We start from the raw sequence: 20,265 nt of genomic DNA, 5'->3' as shown, positions 1-20,265 counted from the left end.
TTATCTATTATTATTTCTCATTTTTAATGCAGTCAACTAATGAAAAAGCCTATTGATTTCAGCACTTTAGACAATTCTTTAGTCCAGTGGCCTTTTGCAACGTTTCAATGCTAGTTTAGGCTGTGAGGTCTGGCCATGGTGGTCTTCTGACCCTGTGCCATATTCATCTCAGTCTTTGGTTTCTTGATAATGGCAGAGGCATTTTGTGGGCAGAATGGGAGGGCAAAAAGTTATGTAATCTTTCTGTCACTCTCATAGGCTCCACAAGCCTCCTATGTGCTGTTTCATGAATGAAAGAGGAAGAAACAAGGGGGAGGAGTTGGTAAAGCTTCAATGAGGGCTGAGTGGTGAGATGGACCCGGATCCCTCCTGTGCTTCCACTCATATTAAATAATCAAAACTTCAAATTTACTGGTCATATCTCTGAGTTGATGACTACATTACACTTCAATACAATGACAGGTGAGTGTGATCTTCTGCATGTTTGGGAACATTTTTATTATTAATTAACTTTTATTATTAATAATGTCCGTATGACCAAAGGCAAGTACTTAAAGCAAGGAGTTTAGACTCAAGTGTATTATTTGTTTGTATATATTTGTTTGTTTTTCAACTGTATTAAGAGTATTAACATTCTAAATGTTAGCTTATAATTTCTAGTGTTACCATATTTAATATTTCCAAAGAGTCTTTTTTTAAAAGCTTTTAAGAAAGATTTTATTGTTGTAAAATTTTTGTCTTTACCTAGACCTTGAGTGTGGGCTGAAAAAAGCAAACTCAATCAGTAAAGCATCAAATTGGTAAAATATTGGTCAAGACTTTTAGGTATGCTAGTTATCTATAACTTTAGTCAATCAGTATAGAAACATGTTGTTTATTGACAATTATTGACATGTTGTTTTTGGCAATTCCAGTGGTTCTGTTGAAAATATTATCTCACTTATGTAATGTTTTGAGTTTTAACCTCCTAAGACCTGAGCTTACATTTTAGATTTCTTTTACCTATTTGGGGTTAGGAGGAACCAATAAATATAATAACCAGATATTATCTTTGAACGTGAAGCCACTTATTTTTGTGTACAACAGGTTCCAGTTACAAAGAATTAAGTATTATGGTGCACACAACCAAAAATGTGATGTCCTCATATGAGGCTGACAGGTCTTAGGAGGTTAAGTATGAATTTTACTGTCCTATTCAAGGAAATGAAGCTAACTAAAAAGCTTTTACCTTATCTCTATGGCTTTACTTATTTGTGAAAGACAGCAAACAATGGTATTTCCTATACTTTATTTTTTTTATTAAGACTAATTGAGCATATTTTAAGAAAAAGAAAAAGCACATTAAAGAGCCCTCTGTATGATCCTTTCTTTTCTTTGTACACAAGCAGTGTATCATATTTATAGCATTATGTAGCTGCAGTGTTACAATTAAACCGTATAATTATTTTTATTGCAACTATTTGGTAGTGCTTTTTCTGTACAGTAAATATTTATTGTACAACCTCTCGATATTATGTCACCCTGCCGCCACTTCCAAAAATAGATTTACCTAGTCAGCAAAGAGCACATCTTATGTCTCATTTTTCTGTGGACTTGATGTGAATTTTCACTGCTTGGTAATCATGCCATTTTGTCAGCCCCATGAGCCTGTGAAATCCAAGGTAAACTGTGATCAAACTCCCTGGCACTGAGGTTTCTCTTCAAACACAAAGACCTCCAGCCCTCAGGCCTATTCTGCTCAATGCTCAATGCCAACCCTTCATTCCCACAAGTTCCTTGTTAAAGCTAGAGTCTTTTTACTCCCCACCCCCTGCCTTTTCAGTGCTCAGCTGCAGTGGATGGAGGGTGAGTTGGTACTGGCTGTCTGCCTCTTTGCTCCAGGAGAGAGAGAGAGAGAGAGAGAGAGAGAGAGAGAGAGAGAGAGAGAGAAGGAAAGAGACAGAACACATTCTCAAGGCTTCTGGCACTGCATGATGCCATCATCGTTTGTTGTTTGAAACCTCAACTATGTCAAGGGAACAGTTATCTCTATCACCCCTGGAGAGAGGCAAAGAGGTCTGGAATGTGCTTTGCTCAGACCCCTGTGCATTGGACCTTTAGTGTGTGGGCCTTGAAGTAACCTCTTATTATCCAGTCTGTTTGTTAATTTGTTAGATTCAGTTTCTAGAGGGATATTTTTTCTCTTTGGACAAGCCAGTACTCTGTAGGGTCTGAGTGGCATGGAAAGCTTGAAGCCGTTAATGTAAGCTGACAGGAGTGAGCACGGTCAGAGAGTTTTCTGTTTGTGGGACAGAGAGAGCTCTTTCATCATGCCTGTGCTGGGTCAGGACCATATCCCTCAAAGCCATAATCACTATGGCTTTTATGAGTTCAGCCCAACACAATGATAGCATCATGTGATATTTGCGGTCATGTACTGTAAAATTAAATCTAAACATCTAAACATCTTTATACACATAATAAGTGAAACTATTAAGTACAAAAGCTTGTCTAAGTCTACAATGATCTCATCAAACATGTGGCCTGAGACAGCTTTAATTAGAAAGGAACACATATTGGGAGGTAATTAAGGTACAGTATTTTTTGCATAATACAAATCATAGAAGACATTTGTAAAAGGAATATTCACTCTTACACAATATTTCATACACAATAAATACATTTAAGATCTTGTTATCCAAAATATTCAGCATGAATGGCCTAACCTCATATCTTGAGCACAGATTATAGACCTGAAACACCCAGTGACCCCAGGAAACAGCAATGTGGATGTCTTTAAGATCACCACAAAGATATGTTACACAACTATTTCACAATTGTCTATGTGAAAGTTTTAGTTTTTATGCAGCATCAAGTGACATCTGTAGTTTATGGCTTTTAAAGTAATTTAAAGCTGAATAAGACCCTAATGTGTGTGCAGAATTTCAGTTGTCATTAATTACGGATTAAAGTGTGCTAATAGGTTTTCAGTTATTCAGTTTCTGATCCATATTCATCTGTTTGTCAAAATAGTACTTTTTTTTGTAAATGAACTACTTAAAACTAAAGGATAAAGCAAAAATTGATAATCATATAATTGAGAAGTGTTCAAGAATAAAGCAAAAAGGCCTAGGCAAATCCAAGACAGAAAAATTATCCATACCAGAACTGAAAGCTAGTCTGACTGAAAAGCAGAGACAAAGCTTAAAAATGCCACAGAGATTTCACAAACAGTATCGAGAAATAATCTAAGAGAGAGATTTTCCTGACCACCTGTCTTGTTTACATGAGGATGTTCATGTGATGAGGCTTCCCCAGCTGACACAGAGATATTTATATATGAACCACAATATATATGCTTATCTGTTTTGTCTTTTTCATGTGATTTGTCCCAGGAGAAAAAAATTTCGGGGGCAAAATGGATCCATCCAATGGTTTGAATCGACCACTGGACATTGTACCAAACACTGACGAGAAGATGAAGGACAGAGGCCAGTGGAGCAATAAACTGGAGTTTGTGCTCTCTGTAGCTGGAGAAATCATTGGTCTAGGCAACGTGTGGCGCTTTCCTTACCTCTGTTATAAAAATGGAGGAGGTAAGCCTAAAAAGGACAACAATTAGATTAAGACAATTATCCATTGCTTTGTACTAGGAAACAAGAGATTTGTGCCTTTATTGGAAGCCATTTCTGAGGTCAACATTACAATAGTGACCACATACAGTATGTAAATATGAACATCATTTATTTGCACATAATTTACTGTAATAAGTAGCACATAATTTAAAATGTGGTCCAGTGATGATTGCTGAAGTAAGTAAGTGTGTAAATAAATACTGCTCATACACTTTGTCCTAATTCCACTTTATTAGGGAAAACCTAATATTAATGTGAGACCATTCATTTTCAGACATCCAGTTATTTTTTTTAATTATTGTATATTTATTTATTTATTTTTATTACAGTTATTAAATAAAAAATATATATAATGAATTAATAATTAATTCAAATTAATTTAATAATGAATTAATTCAAATTATTTCATTATTGTTGCTTATAAAACTAACACCAAACAGATGTTGCAAGCTTGAATATGTTGTGTCAACATTCCCGTGGTGAAAGAGAGCTTTTTTGTAATTGGAATACGTTGGTCTGATGTTTTTTTAACTGAATGTTATTCTTATTAAGTACTAATTTCCAGCTTAGAAATAAAATGCAGCTCAGTTTAATTACACAGAGGAATGCTCCTCTACCTACTTTTACTACGCATTGTTACCTCGACCAGTAAATGGCTTTTATTATTAAGCCAAAATTTCCAGAACCTATTTTATAGTTATGCTTAGTTAGTTTGCAGAAAAGGGAAATTTCCCCTGGCGTTGCTTTTGCTTGCTCATTAGGGATCTACATCTAAATCTGTATTTCTTTAAAGCTGCTTTTTGGCATTCTCCCTTTTTACAAACAAACAGATGAAGCGAATTTAATAACTTAAATTATGATGCTGAGTAAGACATTATGTTCTTTTTTTCTATTTTGTAATATTTCTTTCTACAAATAAACTTATCTAAAACTACCTAGTATAATAAATGCATGTTGTATCATAATTTGAGGTAAAAATTTCTCAGTTTCACTGTTTATATTCATCTAACAAGCTGAGAACCAATCAACTTGACTAACTTGACTGAGAATCTATGAGCTGTTTTTATGTTTGCCAGGTGGCTGCAAAATTGACCTCTTGATCTGCTGAGTTCTTGAATACACAGCTTTCTCACTTTGTCACAGATGTTGTTTGATAAGTCAGGGGCATGCATCCATGGAAGACAGACATCTGGGAAAATATTAGTTCTATATATTTTAACAAAACAGTTACGAACAAGGTCTTGCTGTTCCTTCTGTACTGTAATAATTCTTGTACGATGCAGTACAACTTTTCCTCTGTGCATTTCTTTGACTCTGTGTTCATTTTTTCTATCTATGTACGGCATAGGTGCTTTCTTCATCCCTTACCTGATATTTCTTGCCACTTGTGGAATCCCCGTGTTCTTCCTCGAGACAGCACTGGGTCAGTACACGAGCGAGGGAGGAGTTACCTGCTGGAGGAAAATCAGTCCACTGTTTGAAGGTTAGAACTCTATCTTGGTGCATAAATGATAGATGTGCCTTTAAGAATCGTGAAGTAAACATGGTGTCAGTGTTTTGCTCTGTATAGAAAATGTAGGGTTTATGTGTAGCTGATCTGCAGATCGAGGCATTTCCTGCTGACTGGTAAAATAATTTATTAAAAAGCACCTCCTTAAGACAACATAAGCTATGTTTTGGTCTAATCTTATTCAAGATACAAGTCAATAACCCACTTTATTTTCCAGCTCCTTGAACTACACCAAGTGCCCATGCCCTGCAACCAACCTTATCCTAGCATGTCCTCCCCAAACTCCCTCCCTTTTTTTCTTTCTTGTATGTTGTTAGTAGACTATAGCATTTCCTGGCAGTGCTGCTCTGCAGGATACAATTTTTAATTGTTTAATGAAAAACACATCCATTTACAGTTCTATGTAGTGTTATGGATTATCCACAAAGCAAACCAGTACTCACCAGCCTTGGAGATAAAGAGACAAGTAAAAATAAAATAAAATTCTGCTTTTATTCTCCAGGACAACAAAAAGCACAAAGTCCTCTGTCCTGACTCCCTGGTGCTGGAAAAGTTGCTGACCTGTACCACACACTGATACTTGAGACATTTTCTGTATCTGTTACATAAATTTCTCCTAACAGAGCACATAACCATATCAATGATTAGACACCCTTATTTGTTAAAAATTGTTTAACAATAAACCTTTAATTTTAATTACAGCAGGAACTAGAAAATCTTCTAGTCAAGCAAAAAGTGAGAATTCAGCAACAGTGTTGTGTAATAGACAGAACCATGCTTCTCTGGTGCTGCTAGATGGCTAGATGGAGTTTAATACAAATTAATACATTTTATACAATCATCTAAAACATCCAGGTTGTTAAATATACATATATTAGGCCAACACAGAGACTGACAGACATGAGAAAACATGTGAGAAAACATGAAGAAGGTCATAGTTTACCAGCCACGTGCTGTGGTACAGAGTGGTTTTTTTTTTGCATTTGCATTTGCATTTGCTGTGGTTTCCCGCTGTAAACACTATAAAATCCAACATTCATGCTAAATTTTGCAGCCAAGATCTATAATCAAACAGTATATGAGCATTATTTAAAACACAAAACACAATAAATGCCGAATACTCAGTTTTTGTTAACTGAATAATCAATAATAAATCACGTCTCAATCAGGTCTGATTGCATTAGAAGTCAACAAAAGGAACAAGACATCATTGTGAATAAAAAGACACCTCTGCTCTGCCCTCATACACAACATACCCTAAACTCACCCCTAATACTCATCATCAATAACTATTACTAATTATGTACTATATTAGTATTCTGTTACTACTGTATGTCCAGTCAAAGTCTAACAAAAGCCTGCGTTATCAAATAAAGAAAAAAAAATAAAACTTTATAGAGTATTCAATAATTTAGCTCTCACTGATCTGTTTTTGTTATAAAATGCACATGTTCACACTTTTTAATGCATATCTCCTGCATATAACACACACTGCATGACACATACTATAAATAGGTTTTAATATTTCCTTCATATTTCCTCTTGTCCAAAATAAATTCTTTAGTTTAAATACTTGTCGCTCTTAGACTTGTGTAAGTAAAAGAAAATCGAGATCAAATAAAATTATCAAATTAAAATGATTAAATATTCTTATTACATGAGGACAAATTCTTAAAAGTGTGTGATTTTCAGACTTTATGCTTACATTTACACCAAAATAAAACTACCAATAAGGTAGCCAGTTGAAATAAATCAGGGTTAATACCAATATATATATATTGTATATATATATAGGTATGAACCCTGATATATGTATATATATATATATATATATATATATATATGTTCTTAGCTGTTTAATGCCAAAGACCTCAAAACCCAATAACACAATAAAAAATAGAAAAATAATGAAAGAAAGAGAAAGGAAAAAATGAAAGAAAAGAAAAGAAAAAGAAAATTGTCTTTCTCACTTATTTCTCTATTAATCGGCTTTATTCATCAGGATCAGAAAAAGGAAAAAAATGTATTCTGATATGGACACTACTTGCTCATTTTGGGACTGCATCGTGCCGAAATCGCATCTCTTTTGAGAATGCATACACTAATGTTTTGAAAGGCCTGTTATAAGTTATTGTATAAAGATGTTTTATTTGGATTGAATCATTTTCAAGATACTTTAACTAAATTCATTAATTGTGACAAAGGTCTAAGATCAAATTTTTAGTAGTATAAAATGATTAACTTTGTAATAGCAAAGCCTATTTTAATAGTTTTCAGGATAGATCTGAAGGAATACCAAATTTCTTGAATGAGTAAGTAACCAATAAGGTTTTTTTTTTCACTGAAATAGTCCACTTTCTTCACTTCCTTGATATGTAAACTGTGTTGTCTTCCGTGTTCGGTATACCTCTTTCATCATACCTTGCACAGCCTCAGCTGGAGCACTCAATATCAAATTTTTTATTTTGTCCAACTGGTTTCCCTTTTGGATACTGAAGTATTTTACCTTTTAATTGAACATCTGCACTATGTTGCAGCGATTTAATGTGCATAAAGTTTTTCTATGCTGCACTTGGATTTCATGCTATTTGCTATACAGTTAACTCTCAGTGAGTATTCTACCAGCCCTATGATAAGATCCTTAATTAGCATAATAACAATGCTATATATATATATATATATATATATATATATATATATATATATATATATATATATATATATATATATATATATATATATATATATATATATATCTCAAAACAAGAACATCAAAATGGATTTCTTTGCTTGTTCTGTGAATTGGATATTTTCTAACACACTTAGACAGATATCTCAGTACGCATCAAGTTGTCTTATATCTCAGATATTGAAGGGAACATAAAAATACTGAAAATGAAATGTTTCATCTTCTAATTTAACCCTTTCATGATGCATTGTTTTATCCACATATTGTATACAGTACATTCTGCTCTCTCATCCTTACATAACTTCACTGTATAATTTCAGAGAGTAGAGAGTTGCTGAATCATTCCTCGTAGTTTGCGATTAACATGTGTGGAGATGAATAACTAAATTAAGGGTTAAGACTATATTCAAGGGTTGATTACTTGGAACATACAGATCGAAAGCATATTATGAGAACATTTTCCCTTAGTGTAAGATATCTGCCTGATTATTTATTGATTTGTTCATTTATTTGTTTGTTGTTTATTCATTTATTTATTTAGTTGTATATTTGTTTGTTTGACTGATTGTTTATTTATGTGTTTATTTGGTTTGCTAGTTATTTATTTATTTATTTATTTATTTATTTATTTATTTATTTATCTATCTATCTATCTATTTATTTATCATCAGAAGTATCCAGTAATAGCCCTTTTCATTCTCAATCATTACAAACAGACGCATGTACTCTACATTTTGTTAAACAGTTGGTTGTCTGACAGAAATTAAAATAAGATTAAATATTTCCACCAAGGTTTTTTATACTGTAAGATACAGAATGGGGCTATTTTTAATTTTTGTTTCTGATTTTTTTTTTTTAACATTTCATGAACCATTTTTGTTTGTTTTAACCAGGAATACAAAAGCACACTGCATACACAGCACAAATGTTAACCTAGCTACCATTAATGAAATTTTTAGACATACGGTATATGTTGTCTTGTATTTTTTAGGTGTATTTGCCAGAGTGAGGTCTTGGGGGTAGTATCATTTTATGATATTATGTTATTCCAGCAAACAATTAGTGTAGCACATTTTTGTCTGAACATTATGGTAAATATTATTTTCAGAAACATTTTTATTTGTTGGACAGCGGACACAGGTGTCTTCCAATTTAGTTTTTTTTGTCCGATTTTAGGAACCTTTGGGGAACTTTGAGTTACAACCATTTAATGAAATGTTGCTTGAAGACTTTACTAAGTCTAGGCTATACCAATTGCTCAACTCTCTGTTCTCGTTTTCTTTTTAACTACAGGTATTGGTTATGCCACCCAAGTCATAGTAGCCTTGTTGAATATCTATTACATAATCGTTTTGGCCTGGGGAATCTTTTATCTGTCCTTCTCCTTCTCTTGGGACCTGCCATGGTCCTCCTGCAACAACACCTGGAACACAGGTTTGTTTTTCTGTATTGTTTATAATCCTTTATTATGACTTCTACTCATGAACTGTGAAACAGTACAGGTCATTCAAAGGCAAACTTTTCAGATTTCGTCTGCCTCAGATTCCTACTAACAGCAAATTATTTTGTTTAGATGCTTGCATGGAATTTCAGCGAAGAAACAATTCCATTGACCAAAGTCATCTGGAGAATGCAACTTCCCCAGTTATTGAATTTTGGGAGTAAGTATATCAGTATTTTTGCTCTGTCTGTGTTTGAGGCTAACCAGGGTACTTGAATTTATTTCGCAAATTATTTTCAAGAAAAACATTAGTGTTTGTAACATAAAGGGTGTCATGCCATGCTAAACCATGACTTTTTTTTGGCCTTGTGAATTGCATGTTGCAATTTCCCAAGAGACTTTTAAGCCAGTGTCCAGTGCTCTTGTGTATACTCTGTAGAATTCTCTGTACAAGGCAAGAGAATTAAACACATAATTGGATAATTCTCATAAATTCTCAGAAAAAAAAAAAGTCTTCAATGCCGACTCTGGCCCGTTTGACCTTCATTATTTCTCTTATGTTCAGGAGAAGAGTCTTACGGATATCCTCAGGTATCGATGAGATCGGAGAGTTGCACTGGGACATGGCCCTTTGTCTGCTTTTTGCCTGGATCCTTTGCTACTTTTGCATTTGGAAGGGTGTCAAGTCCACTGGGAAAGTGAGCTGAAAATGACGGAGAGATAGCTTTACCCATACTGTTGAAAACGGAAACTTTCCCTGCACTTTTGTATGAGTTAGAGATGAGTGTTAATGCTCCTATGTAACTGTGACTTCCCAGGTTGTTTATTTCACTGCAACCTTCCCGTATGTTATGCTGCTGGTTCTTCTAATCAGAGGGATTACTTTGCCTGGGGCATGGCGAGGGATCCAGTTCTATCTTTACCCTGACCTGGGACGTCTAGCGGACCCACAGGTAATCAGATAATAATCATAATTTTAAACCTGTTGTTCTTTAGATGTATGCTGTGGTGTTGAAAAGGATTTGAAAAACCGAATGTCCTTTATAAATTACCCTTATTACCATCATAAAGGTCTACATATATTTGATAAAGCTATTACAGTCAGAATTTACAAAACATCTAGAATGTTTTGACAGTAAAAAAGCTCGGATGGCAGGAACGCATTTTTAAGTGTACCAGGCACTCCTTTTGTTAGATTATGGACTATTTTGCTGTCTTTAAACCACACATGAACACATGAGTTCTTTCTAAGGCCTTCTCAAGGAAAAAAGAGGGATTTTTCTTTCTTTTCTATGCCGGAGAGAATTGACCAGATGTTTATTGTAACCCTAAAGCTGGCCACCCTGCATGAAAACATTGTTCGTTTCATCTCTCTGGAGTGTCCTGCTGTGCACTTTGACCTCTGCCCCTGTTTCCCCATCTGTTACAAAATGAGGGTTCACCCATGGGAAGAAAAACAGGGAAATGTTCAAAAGAGCAAAAGGACATACCAGTTCAGTTTTTATGTTTTATTTACTTAAATATTTGCAGTGAGTGGTTTTTTTTTTTTAAATACATACGATATGTTGATATCTCATTGACTTTTCATATAGTTAGCTCAAATATATTCTATATTCTGTCTGAATAATTGTATAGTTTAGACTGCATCTTATCTATAAAATACATTTTAACCATATGCATTTACATTGTGGTCAAAATCCATTTTCATTAACTGAAATCTGATCATCGTGTTACACTTAATATAAAAATCAGCTAATCATATTAAACCTTCAGCTTCCTGTGCTGTTCCTGATTTTCACATTTTTTGTTACACAAAACAATGGATCTGCTGCGTCAAACTGCAATTTTGTATGTGAATTTAAATGATCCTGCATTTTATATCTTCTTCTTCTTCTTTCGGCTTTTACCTTCAGGGGTGGCCACAGCGAATCATCTCTTTCCACCTATCCCTATCTTCTGCATCCTGTACACTTGCACCCACTAGCTTCGTATCCTCATTTATTACATCCATATACCTCCTCTTAGTCCTTCCTCTTTGCCTCCTGCCTGGCAGCTCCATGTCCAACATTCTCCTACCAATATACTCACTCTCCCTCCTCTGAACATGTCCAAACCATCTTAATCTGGCTTCCCTAACTTTGTCCCCCAAACGTCCAATATGAGGTGCCCTTCTGATGTACTCGCCCTTATCCTGTCCAACCGTGTCACTCCCAGATCCTGCATTTTATATGATATGTATAATCTTTATCCATATATAATCTTGGTATTTGAAATGAATAAGACAATCAAGTGTAAATGGGGTCAAATTCACTAAAGCAATATATGCTGGTTCCTAACTGACCCTGAATTTACCCACCTGACTCAACAGCGTTGTACGTCAATGACATACTGTAAGGTGGTAAGACAATGAGGTGCAAAACTTTTCAATGAAATGTTAAAGATAAAAGTGGTTCAATACAATAAGGGACACAAACTGGAACATTTTACAGGACAATGTGAGGCAAAGAAACAGAAATAGGATTGTGTGAAATTTTAACAGCAGTGTACATTCAAGTGTCCTACAGTAAAATTGTTTGTAGTTATCAGTTAGCAGATCAAATTTGTTTTTAATGTTGATTGTTGAAAAGTTTAAGTCAGTATAAATAAGTTTCGTTATATCTCTCCAGTCTAGAAATACAAACTTTTTGGCTATTGTTAGCTAAATAGCAGCCCAAAGCGGGAACCGAACTTGGATCTTCACGGTAATCTTGACCACCTGCGTTCAGAGAATCAAACCCACATGCAAGATAAAATAAAAGCACTGTTTTATTAATGAAAGTAAAAGTAACACAAGCCACAGGACAAATACAACGCAAGTAACCAAAACGTAACCATAACATGGGAACACAACAGTATCAATAGACCGGAGCATGTGAATATAAAACAATGACTAGCAACAACAGACACAACAAGGCAGGTATATATAGGACAGAACATCAAGGTAAATGTGAAACAGGTGACACAGTATGAAAGCAGAACAATAGCGAGGGTGTGGCACAACACGCAAGGGAACAATGACAAGCAAAGCAGGCTATGATGAGATACCTTCCAGGAGCAACCCCCTCTGGTGGTCTGGCAGGGAACTATCCCAGTAGCTCTTGACATTAGTGAAGTCTTTCACATGTCAGTCTTTCACTTAAATGTTAAGTTATATGAATTCTCATTCCTCTGAACTTTCCCAGGTATGGATGGATGCAGGAACGCAAATCTTCTTCTCTTACGCTATCTGTCTGGGCTGCTTGACAGCACTGGGCAGCTACAATAAATACAACAATAACTGCTACAGGTGAGACCACTGAAAAGGCGAAATTATTCAATCCAAAATAAAAAAAAAATATGTTATTCTTGTTGCACATAAATGTGAAAAGTGGCTTTTATTCCACATCAAAAAATCTTAGCAAATGATTTTCATTTCTAAGCAAATATGCAGTTTTGTCTGAAAACCTCAAGTTTTCTGGCCTTTTCTTTTTTTTTACATCCACAGAGATTGTGTGGCTTTATGCTTCCTGAACAGTGGTACAAGTTTTGTAGCTGGATTTGCTATTTTTTCTATCCTGGGTTTCATGTCTTTCGAGCAGAATGTCCCGATTTCTGAAGTTGCAGAATCAGGTAAGCTTTTCAAATGGTGGTCTTTAACAATTATTTAAGATTTTTTATCATGGTCTGGATATTAATAATATGGGTGAAAATGTATCTTCAATGAAAATGAAAATGTATCTTCAAATAAATTCCAGCTATTACATGCAACATGAAGACAGTGAATGCTGAGTCAGCATATTTAAAGTAAATAGAAAAGCTTAAACTAGCACTTTTTAAAACTAGCAGCTTAACAGGAAAAAAAAAATCACTTGGCATTATGGTGTCTGCCAAATGCTGTAAATCTAAATGTAATTGGCAAAAATTGCATTAGACAATAAACTTGGCCACTTAAAATATGTAAGACCCATAAAATATGTAATAACATAAGAATGCTCTAGTGTGTTTATGTGTTTATGTGTGTGTGTGTTATCTACAACATCCATGATAACAGTGCATGTGGTTTTTTGTGTGAAAAACTGTTGATTTTGTATCCAGGCCCTGGATTGGCTTTTATTGCATATCCACGTGCAGTTTCCATGATGCCTTTCTCTCCTCTGTGGGCCTGTTTCTTCTTCATTATGATTGTCCTGCTTGGCCTGGACAGTCAGGTAAAACACAAATGCAGTAATCAGTTGCATTAAGACTATTCTCTGTTCTGGCACCTACGATGTACGATGAATAAAGTTCCCCCAGATGTCAGAATAGACACAGAATGAGACACTGGTTGTCTTCACACAATGCCGAAAGACCTAGCTTTTCTAGAAACACTTAAATTAGCACTTTGATTTGAAAATATGCCGTCTATGTGCGTGGGTGTCACCCAAATGAGGATGGGGTTCCCTTTTGAGTCTGGTTCCTCTCAAGGTTCCTAAGGGAGTTTTTCCTTGCCACACTCACCTCAGGCTTGCTCATTAGGGATTAATACAAATAAATTAAATATAAGTCTATTATTAATCTTGAGCTTTTTGTACTAATGTCCATTGTTAAAATCTCTATGCAAATAAAATTTAATTGAATTTAACTTTTCTTGCTATAGTACATCCCGACAGAGTTTTCAGGCTGATGGTACTGTATTCAGTCTGTTACTTAGTTATACAGTAACGGGATGTATTTATGAATAGAGATTTCGATGCACTTCTGTAAATCACTCTCCATAAGTGTCTGCCAAATGTAAAGACGTGACTATGCTCTATTGTGACAAAGACTTCTCCCTTAATTATAGAATACTATATTATAGAATAATTATAGCGTTAATTAGCTTATATAAAGACTTTCAGCACTTTTCATCATTTTCATCAAGAACCTATTGATAAAATAGACTATTGAAGAAGTAGCCTTTATTGTCAAACATACATTACAGCACAGTGAAATTCTTTCTTTGGAAGTTGGGGTCAGTGCTCAGGGGCCCAACTGTGGCAGCTTGGCATGAACAACCCCAATCCTTTTCCAGTGAACAACCCAGAACAACAAGATTCTTTTATGAATATCCAAGAAATAAATAGTTTTTTTTTCCTCGTCTGACTGTAATGCTATAATCTTCAATTGCATGGATTGATCATTGAACATTTTCCTAAACCATTCATTAGCTATTGATCTGGCTTAATTTGGCTCCTTATTTAATCTCTTAGTTTGTCTGTGTGGAGAGTCTGGTGACGGCAGTAGTTGACATGCACCCATCAGTGTTCCGTCGTAAAAACCGGCGAGAACTCCTTATCCTTGCTGTGGCCTGCTTCTCCTTTCTCATGGGATTGATCATGCTGACAGAGGTAGGGCAATTTCATATTTATTGACTGGAAAACTCAAACAATTGCACTGCCCCATATATACCATGAAAATGAACATAACGTTATAAGACTCTGTCATTTAAACAAACAAAAAAAATCTCTCTTCTCTCTCTCTCTCTCTCTCTCTCTCTCTCATGTACAGGGTGGAATGTATGTCTTCCAGCTGTTTGACTACTATGCAGCCAGTGGGATGTGCCTCCTCTTTGTTGGAATTTTTGAGACTATTTGCATTGCCTGGATTTATGGTAAAAATTTGTTTACAAATATTTCTATCTCATTTTCTCTATGTATTTTTTTATTTATCTTTTCATATTTTAAGTTAAAATGCTAGGTCACTGGAAGAATGATTGATAACTGTCTAACTGTTTAGTGGTACAATCATTTAGTGTATATTATTAAAGTGTTCCACACCTCAGAGATATGGGATTAGATATGATGACCTGAATAACATGAGAATATGAAATGAGAATATTGAGCACACAAAGCCCTAACAAAGTTACCTATCAGAATGAAGCAGTGCTCTTATATCCTCTGCTTGTTCTGTTAGTAGAATTAGTTAACCCTATCCCCTTACCAAGGTACCAGACTGTAAACAAATGTCCTACATTAAATCATATTTTGCGAGTGAATTTAGCTAGTGTTACATGCCTTGGTTTGTGCCATCAATTTGTTCACTCACATTGGCTTGCTAGTTTTATTATCAGTACAGTGAGCTAGCTTAGACATCAACCAGACATTTTATATATCACCCAATAAATTCTATAACACTTCTACATCATGAAGAAAACTGTTTTTTACAGAACTTGTAAAAATGACAGAATAATAAATAATTTCTGGAGAAGTTACTTAAAATAGATGGTTGCCCTGTGCATGGGAATGGTCAGGATAAATAATTCTATTTCAGCCAGCCACTTAAAGGCCTCAGAGACATTTTGGCTTCTCTTTTAATGCTATGTTACTGCATGCACCCTTATGTACCTTATTTAAAAATGATTTTTAGGTGCTGATCGTTTTTATGACAATATTGAAGACATGATTGGATATCGACCTGGACCTTACATTAAGTACTGCTGGTTGTTCCTGACTCCAGCCACCTGTTTTGTAAGTTTCTCTAATGTGTCTCTGATATGTTTTTTTTATTATTATTATTTTTAAAAAATTACCTAATGTTGGTGTTACTAGATTTTATAATTATGAATGTAGCTATCTTAATATATATCTTAATGTCTTTACATCGCTACTAGCTACTTTTTATTCACAGAAATTTGCTAGGCATTTAAGCCACATGCATTTATTATTATAAATAATATTTATCATTTGTCTCTATAGGGCACCTTTGCTTTCTCTTTGATCAAGTATACTCCACTAAAGTACAACAATGAGTATGTGTATCCATGGTGGGGTTATACACTGGGCTGGCTTCTAGCATTGTCATCCATGGTCTGTATCCCTCTGTGGATCGTGTATAAGATGTGCACTTCCAAAGGAACAATAAGAGAGGTAGGAACACTACTGTAGCATGCAAGATACCAATGCCACAATTTTTGTTTTGTTTTTTTGTACTACTGTTCTACTACTTTCCTTCTCTTTATCCTTAGCGATTCCATGAGCTGACCACACCATCTCCTGATCTGCCTATAACACGACAGGAGCAGGAGAAACTACAGGTTGTCTTTGCTGCTGATGGGGAAGGTCTTCCGCAAAGAAGAGCTTCTACCAAGGATGGATACTTTCCTGTCAGCGAAAAAGAATCGCAATGCTGAATGCCTTAATGGCAAGAGACACTATGGAGCACTTTATGTTTTTATAAATGTGGTCCTTGAAACCCTTACATTAATACCTCACACTGCTGATGACAGCCAAATAGCACCAAATTGAGGGGAAGTAAAATCTTTTTGTTGTGTCTTTTGGAGCTTAGAAAAGGCAATGTCGCCCTCTATGGGCACCATTTTTGATTGACATTTGTTTTCTCCAGTCGTATGGGTCATTTTCCTATTAGAAAGCAGTGCAATTTTTCACTGTAAAAAAACTGTGCAATTTTTAACCAGTAAAGGTTGCCTAGTCCATGTAGATTTCTGTGGGTTCCAGCTTCTTTGTTTTTTTCTCTTATATCTTCAAAAACACGACAGTAGGTGGATTGGCTACACTAAATTACCCTGGGTGTGAACATGTGTGAATGTGTGTATGCACAATGTCCAGGAATGGGCTGGTGTCCTGTTAAGGGTGTGTCCACTCTTCGTGTGCAATGATTCCTGGATTTGCAAAACTGAACAGGATACATCAGTTACTGTAGATCAATGAATGAATGAATGAATGAATGAATGAATGAATGAATGAAGACTGCCTAATACTTTTAGATTTAAACCTGGGTGATGGGATTCAAAAAATCAGCGTTGATCAATATTTTCTACATTTTGGGAGATTTTTTGGCTTATTTCCTCCATTTGGTCATATATTTTGGAATCTGTTTAACCTTTTGGGCTGTGTGAAAAGGATTTTGTTTATTAAATACATAATATATAATATAACCCCTACAAAAAAGTGTTTCTTTTTTCAAATTTCAATAAATTAACATAGAAATTGAGGCTCTGATTTATTATTATTCCATGTTGAACTTGCATGATGACACCACTGCACAATGTAGTTGTGTCTTTATAATTGGAATTCACTCTACAGTAGGAGTTTACACAGAAAAAAGGACAGCCACAACAATGTATAATATTATATCAAGTGTAAACACAGTGAAATTCACTCACACTACTGTACTGGAAATGGCACACTGTCCTAAATTCACTGTCCCAGTAATACAGATTTACACAATGCAGTCCACTTTAGAATGTCAAATATGTTGTAGTATTTCTTATAAGTTATACAAGTAAAATCTTACTACGTGAGCAAAGCTGTAAACTGAATGACCAAACCAGACTCAAGTCAATTATTCATTTCTTACTTAAATATTAAATTCAATAAGGTTCATACTTTGAAAGTAAGGTTCAACTTAGACTAATCCCAATATATAACAATGATAATAATAAGCAAACTGATTGCATTACTGCAGGTCTATATATGACATTCTGCTACCTTCTGGTGAAAAGATCTGCCAAATGTACTGAAATGAATGTTTTGTTTTGTTTTTTTTCCTTAAATGTTAAATCATTGACTGTTGTGTGATATCACTTTACAAATCCATGAAACTACACAAATATTGTTCTCCTTTTTTTCATTCAATATTTGTATTATCAGTATCTTGTACTGTTGTATAGTGTTATCTGTCATTATCATTAGAATGATTTAAAATAAAAATGGGAGTATATGGGTTTTGTATGAAAATACAACAATTTAGATACAACAATCATTAACTGACTTTTTTATTCAATATTCTGTCTATACTTTTAGATTTTTATTGTTCTTTTTAAAATGTGCTGATGCATGACCAGTCTACATGTATATAATATGTACAGAATGGGTACATTTGCATCACAGGACATATTGTATATTCCATTTCCTGTTAATGACTCTGAAGTACCCTGATTAAATCCATTTAATTCTTTATTTGAGTCCCTGGTGTTACTGTAATGTACTGCATATTGAATTCAGAGCTTGAGGAAACTGAAGCATGTAACTGTTTTTCAGTTTTCTTCTTTGTTTCCTTGTGCTATTTATGTAAGTGGCACTGCATAGTAGAATGTAATGCAAAATGCATGAGGAAAGAAAATGAGGGGGAATTAGGTAGGACATACCTTACTTCTCTCTCTCTCTCTCTCTCTCACACACACACACACATACACACACACACACAGTAAATGTATGTTATGTTACATTGATGGAACCCATGGTTATTAAAATGACTACATTTATTACTGAGTTGCCTGGTCAAACTAAATAACTACTGTATACCTAAATAATTGGATCTAATGTATTCTGTCAGTTTAATCTCCAGATATAAATATAATGTATGATATATATAAAGTTTATGGACCCCTGACCATTCAACCCATAGTGTTAAACTATTCGTTCCCACTTTGCTGTTATAATGAGCTCCAATCTTCTGGTAAGGCTTTTCACTAGATGTTGGAGCATGGCTTTGGGGATTTGTGATCATTCAGCTACAAGAGCATTAGTGAGATCAGACACTGATGTTGGATGAGGAGGTCTGGAGTGCTTTCAGTGTTCCTGTTGATCACAAAGATGTTCATTGGGGTTGAGGTCAGGGCTCTGTGCAGGACACTCGAGTTCATTCACTCTAATCTTGGCAAACCATGTCTTCATGGGCCATTGTCATGCTGGAACCGTTTTTGGGTCTCTTAGTTCCAGTAAAAGAAGACTATAATGCTATACATAGAAATATATTGGTGTACTAGTCAAAGTCAAAGTCAAGTCAAAGTCAAAGAAGCTTTATTGTCACTTCAACCATATATAGCAGATGCAGTACACAGTGAAGTGAAACAACGTTCCTCCTAGACCAGAGGTGCTACACATAACACAGACAAAGTACAGTGCCGCAGACAAACATAGATCTAAACATAGAGATAAAAAAATTAAACTATAATTTAAAAATTAAAATTAAACTAAAAAATTAAACTATACTTAAGGTGCAGTCTTTAAGAACTAGACATACAACAGAAGTGCACAGGAAGACAAGACAAGACAAGACAAGACAGTGCAGACAAACAACATATAGGCCGACTTTGTGCAATGAACAAGACAATGTTAGTCAATGAAAGAACAGTGTATACAGTGATAGCAGTCTGAATATGTCCAGCACAGTTCAGTTCTTTTTTGTGCGTTTGTTATGTATGCCTTCCTCAGCCTTCGCAGGAAGTAGAGACGCTGCTGGGCTTTCCTGGTGATGGAGCTGGTGTTGAGTGACCAGGTGAGGTCCTCCGCCAGGTGAACACCAAGGAATTTGGTGCTCTTGACGATCTCCACGATGGACCCATCGATGTTCAGTGGAGAATGGTCACTCTTTGCTCTCCTGAAGTCAACAACCATCTCTTTAGTCTTGTTGACGTTCAGAGACAGGTTATTGACTTTACACCAGGCTGCTAGTTGTTGCACCTCCTCTCTATACGCTGACTCGTTGTTTTTGCTGATGAGACCCACCACGGTCGTATCATCGGCGAACTTGATGATATGATTAGAGTTGTGCATTGCTGCACAGTCATGAGTCAGCAGAGTGAACAGCAGTGGACTGAGCACACAGCCCTGAGGAGCTCCAGTGTTCAGTGTGGTGGTGCTGGAGATGCTGTTCCCGATCCGGACTGACTGAGGTCTCCCAGTCAGGAAATCCAGGATCCAATTGCATTGTAAGGTGTCCACAAATGTTTTGGACATTATAGTTGGCACTAACAAATTATCTAAATATTATAGTATATATTTAAATATATATTTGACAGCTGAATGTATCTGTATAGATGGGGAATTTATTTCACAGTTAATGTGACCCTTTGCTGCAAAAAGTTTGATATCAAAATTACCACCCAAAGGGTCTATATGCTGTGGGGGTATAGAAATATAAAATATATATATAGAAACATAAAGGTGATTTAGGCAGAAATATACAGCCACAGAGGCCTGGTCTCATCTAAATAAATTTTGTTTCAGTTTGA

General features: G+C 35.2%; 1 protein-coding gene and 1 long non-coding RNA gene across 3 annotated transcripts; one reads left to right on the top strand and one right to left on the bottom strand.

The window, feature by feature from the left end:
• Positions 1-306: 306 nt before the first annotated feature.
• slc6a13 (solute carrier family 6 member 13) lies at positions 307-18,395 on the top strand. 2 transcript variants are annotated; one of them, XM_058407359.1, is made up of 15 exons: positions 307-462; positions 3,375-3,575; positions 4,963-5,097; positions 9,107-9,247; positions 9,387-9,474; positions 9,820-9,952; positions 10,073-10,207; positions 12,476-12,579; positions 12,778-12,902; positions 13,368-13,480; positions 14,501-14,638; positions 14,799-14,901; positions 15,657-15,757; positions 15,986-16,156; positions 16,255-18,394. In XM_058407359.1, the coding sequence occupies exons 1-15, from the start codon at positions 432-434 to the stop codon at positions 16,417-16,419; spliced, it is 1,884 nt and encodes a 627-aa protein (XP_058263342.1). In that variant the 5' UTR covers positions 307-431; the 3' UTR covers positions 16,420-18,394. The 2 variants fall into 2 exon arrangements, with proteins under 2 accessions (XP_058263342.1, XP_058263343.1); XM_058407360.1 differs by having other exon boundaries at positions 339-466; positions 3,378-3,575; positions 16,255-18,395.
• LOC131364266 (uncharacterized) lies at positions 3,449-5,691 on the bottom strand. Its single transcript, XR_009206441.1, has 3 exons — positions 5,568-5,691; positions 4,983-5,068; positions 3,449-3,581 (listed from the first exon to the last, which is right to left on the bottom strand). It is a non-coding gene; the product is annotated as an uncharacterized LOC131364266 (long non-coding RNA).
• Positions 18,396-20,265: the final 1,870 nt, after the last annotated feature.

This window comes from Hemibagrus wyckioides, linkage group LG14 (assembly GCF_019097595.1).
Source record: "Hemibagrus wyckioides isolate EC202008001 linkage group LG14, SWU_Hwy_1.0, whole genome shotgun sequence".
Taxonomy (NCBI): domain Eukaryota; kingdom Metazoa; phylum Chordata; class Actinopteri; order Siluriformes; family Bagridae; genus Hemibagrus; species Hemibagrus wyckioides.
This window is presented reverse-complemented; position numbering and strand designations above follow the sequence as displayed.

What these genes read in the sequence shown, in the direction of transcription:
- slc6a13 (XM_058407359.1), top strand. Translation starts at nt 432, where the DNA reads ATGACTACATTACACTTCAATACAATGACAG. An exon ending in CAACAACACCTGGAACACAG is followed by an intron (nt 9,248 to 9,386) that starts GTTTGTTTTTCT and finishes TATTTTGTTTAG; the next exon opens with ATGCTTGCATGGAATTTCAG. An exon ending in GTGTCAAGTCCACTGGGAAA is followed by an intron (nt 9,953 to 10,072) that starts GTGAGCTGAAAA and finishes GTGACTTCCCAG; the next exon opens with GTTGTTTATTTCACTGCAAC.